General features: G+C 64.0%; 1 protein-coding gene across 1 annotated transcript in view; it reads left to right on the plus strand.

Moving 5' to 3' along the window:
- NKPD1 (NTPase, KAP family P-loop domain containing 1) overlaps positions 1–3,021 on the plus strand; it is an 8,446-nt gene that overhangs the window by 1,526 nt on the left and 3,899 nt on the right. The window contains exons 3-4 of the mRNA XM_005863402.2: positions 432–815; positions 2,683–2,814. Of these exons, the coding sequence (XP_005863464.1) occupies positions 432–815; positions 2,683–2,814 (516 nt within the window). The remainder of the gene's footprint in view (positions 1–431; positions 816–2,682; positions 2,815–3,021) is intronic.

Below are 3,021 nucleotides of genomic sequence, written 5' to 3' on the forward strand. Positions count from 1 at the left end.
CTGAGTGTATGAATGAGGTGGGGGTCAGAGTCCCGGGCTGCCCCTTCCCACCAGCCTAGGTTGGAGCTTGGATGGAGGCCAACCCCCTCCACCCCCATCCCTGCCCTGTCCCCTCTCCACGGCCACCTCCCATCATCTGGCCTCCTCTGGACCAGCCAGGCCAGTTCCCCATGGATTCCTCTGTCACCCACTGGGGGACCCCCAGGGACCAAGCAATTTGGGGTGGCAGGACTCTGGGTCATCCCCTCTCCAGCCCCTCGCCCAGTTAAAGCCCAGGCCCTGCACCACTCCCCCCACTCATGGTGGGGCACAGAGCCCACACCCATAGCTGAGGGTCAGCCCCAGGCTCCATCTGAAACCCGCCTGGTTCCTGCCAGTGGCCCCAGGAGTCAGGGACCCAGGCCCAGTCACCCCCACTTCCTTCCTTCCAGGATGCTGTCAGCAGTGGTGCCATGACCCAGCGGCCCTGCCAGCCCACAGGCCCTATCAGCTGTCCCCCCAGGTGTGGTGGCAGCTCGCCTACCACAGCCACCAGGGGTGTGTCGGGGGCTGTCGCTGGGGCCCCCAGCCCCCTATCCTGCAGCAGCAGAGGCAGCCCCACCCCGCACCTTCTAGCCCCCTGCGGCAGCATCTCTGCCCTGTTCCTGGTGCCCAGAAGGGATCACCTACAACCACCACTGCCCCCAAGGGACCGGCCTGCGCCCCCCAGCTGCCCCCTGCACCCACCACAGCACCCACCATGGCCAGCAGAGGCCCAGCCCTGCCCTCCGCAACCAGCATCCACAGGCCCACTGACGCCGGGTCCTACAGCTCCGGTGCTCACCCAGTCTCCCTGGGCTCTGTCCCTGCCACCTCGCTTCCCGCCTGGGCCTGGAGCCTGCCCTCGTCCCTCCCTCTGGTCCCTGTCTGAGAGGGTGCTTGTCCCTGACCCTGGGCCTCGGGCGGCCATTCTGCTTCATCTGTTGGGATCCAAGGCTTCCAGGCAGGGCCTGTCCATGGTGCCTCCATCCCGGGCTGGCCAGGGGCCTGGGCTGACTCCCTCACTGACTCCCTTGCTCTGCTTTCTGTCTCACTGGCCCTCCCTCCCCTGGCCCAACAGGCCGCAGAGGATGTGTGGCAGGGGCGGTGAGCACCAGCTTGCTGGGCAGCTCTGGTTGCGGGAGGTGGTCAATGAGCAGCTGCAGCAAGAGGTAGGGAGTGGGCTGGGGGATGGAGAGAGCAGTGCAGCGATGGGAGGGATCCATTCATTCATTCATTCATTCACTCATTCGCTGACCAGGTATTAAACGCCTGCAGGGGTGCGAGGCTCTGTTCTGGGGGGCAAAGGGAGCAGGCCAGACAGACCGACGCCCTCCTGGAGCTCACATTCTATGGGTGCAGGAAATGAGAAATAGGAAAGTTTAGAAGCCCATCACCACCCTGGAGAAGAACACAGCGGGAGAGCAGATAGGGAGCATCAGGGTTTAAACAGCGTCATCATTAAGGCGGCAGCTGAGCGAAGACGGGGCAGTTCTCTTGAGTAAGTGGCGGCAGGATCCGCAAAGGCCGACGGGGGCAGCAAGGAGGCCAGTGTGGCTGCAGCGCAGGGAGAGAGGGGAGAGGGCTGGTGGGTGGATGGGATGGGAGTGACTCAGGTCTAACAGGAGAGTGAACTGTGGGAGGCGAGGGCGGATGCAGGAGTCCAGGCCAGAGGTGTGGTGGCCTAACCTGGGAGACAGGTGGGGACACAAAGCTGGTTTCCAATTCTGGTTAGAAAATAGAGCAACAGCTGAGCAGGGCTCCAGGTCAGGAACACCCTTATCGCGGGAGCCCAGTTCCCACACAGACAAGTAGAGGATGAATGAGGAGAGGCCTCTCCGAAAGGCTGGCCCTGCGACTCCCTCCCTGTGACTGAGCCCTGCCTTTCTGGCGCCCCAACCCCAGGGGCTTCCATAGGGTGTCAGGACTCAACCCCAAGTGCGCCCTTAACGGCCATTCCAGACCACGGCAGTGGCTGAGGGCCTGTCCCTGGCCAGAGCCTTTGGTTCCCAGGCCCCAGTGTCTGCCACCCACTCCCAGAGGCACCACCGCTCGGGTCACCCAGAGAAAGGTGACAGGGCCAGGACCAGAAGGCAGGTCTGCCTGGGCTCAGGGCAGGATGAGTGACTGTGGGCATGGGGTCATGGAGAGGGAAGAGGTCAGGGCTGGACAGGGAACTGAGAGGAGCCCGTGGTCACAGGGACCCAGTCCACACTGAAGCCAGGCTAGCAGAGCAGGCAGGAGTGGACGCTCGAGCACGGGAAGCCATGTCTTCAGTCATCCAAGGGCCTGGAGTCCCAAGAAAAGACCACGGGATTTTCCCAGGGGAACCATGGACTGGTGGCCTAGGGCCAGGGTGGCCAAATTAGCACAGGTCTCCGGGCTGGGGCCAGGGGAGTCTGGCCTCCCGGCCTTTGGCTGGTGAATTCGGGGTCAGCTCATCCTGGGCGGCCAGCGGGGCACATTGGCCCTGGAGGGAGGGGCTGCCTTCGGCCACAGAAACCTCCACCTGAGGGTTCACTGTCTTCTCTGGGACTGGGGCTGGTGCAGGAGGGGCTGAGAGCGGTGCTCTGGAGGGGCAGGCGGATGGGAGGAGGGGGTGCCCGGCCAGCCTCACTGACTCAGTTTCTCCACCTCTACCCCCTCCCCAACCCTGGTCCCCAGATATCCTGACAGAGGATGATGTCTACTGCAGCTGCCTGGCCAAGACCCTCTGCCACGTGCCTGTGCCTGTGACCGTGGGTTTCTACGCCGCCTTTGGCTGCCGCCTGCACCTGATGCTGGACAAGATCACGGGTGAGGATCTGTGTGTGTTGGGGGTGAGGGCACAGGAAATGGAGCCTCTGCTCCCTGCCCAGCCCCAGGCTTCCCCAAGATCCACTCGCCCCTGAGGCCAGCCTGCCCCCGTCCAGTGGCCATAACTTACCTTTAACCAGGTTCCCACCCAGACCCCAGCCTCTGCCCCGCATCCCTGCCCCCACCCCTGCCCCCACCCCTGCCCTC

Source organism: Myotis brandtii, unplaced genomic scaffold (genome assembly GCF_000412655.1).
Source record: "Myotis brandtii unplaced genomic scaffold, ASM41265v1 scaffold1774, whole genome shotgun sequence".
In the NCBI taxonomy this organism is placed as follows: domain Eukaryota; kingdom Metazoa; phylum Chordata; class Mammalia; order Chiroptera; family Vespertilionidae; genus Myotis; species Myotis brandtii.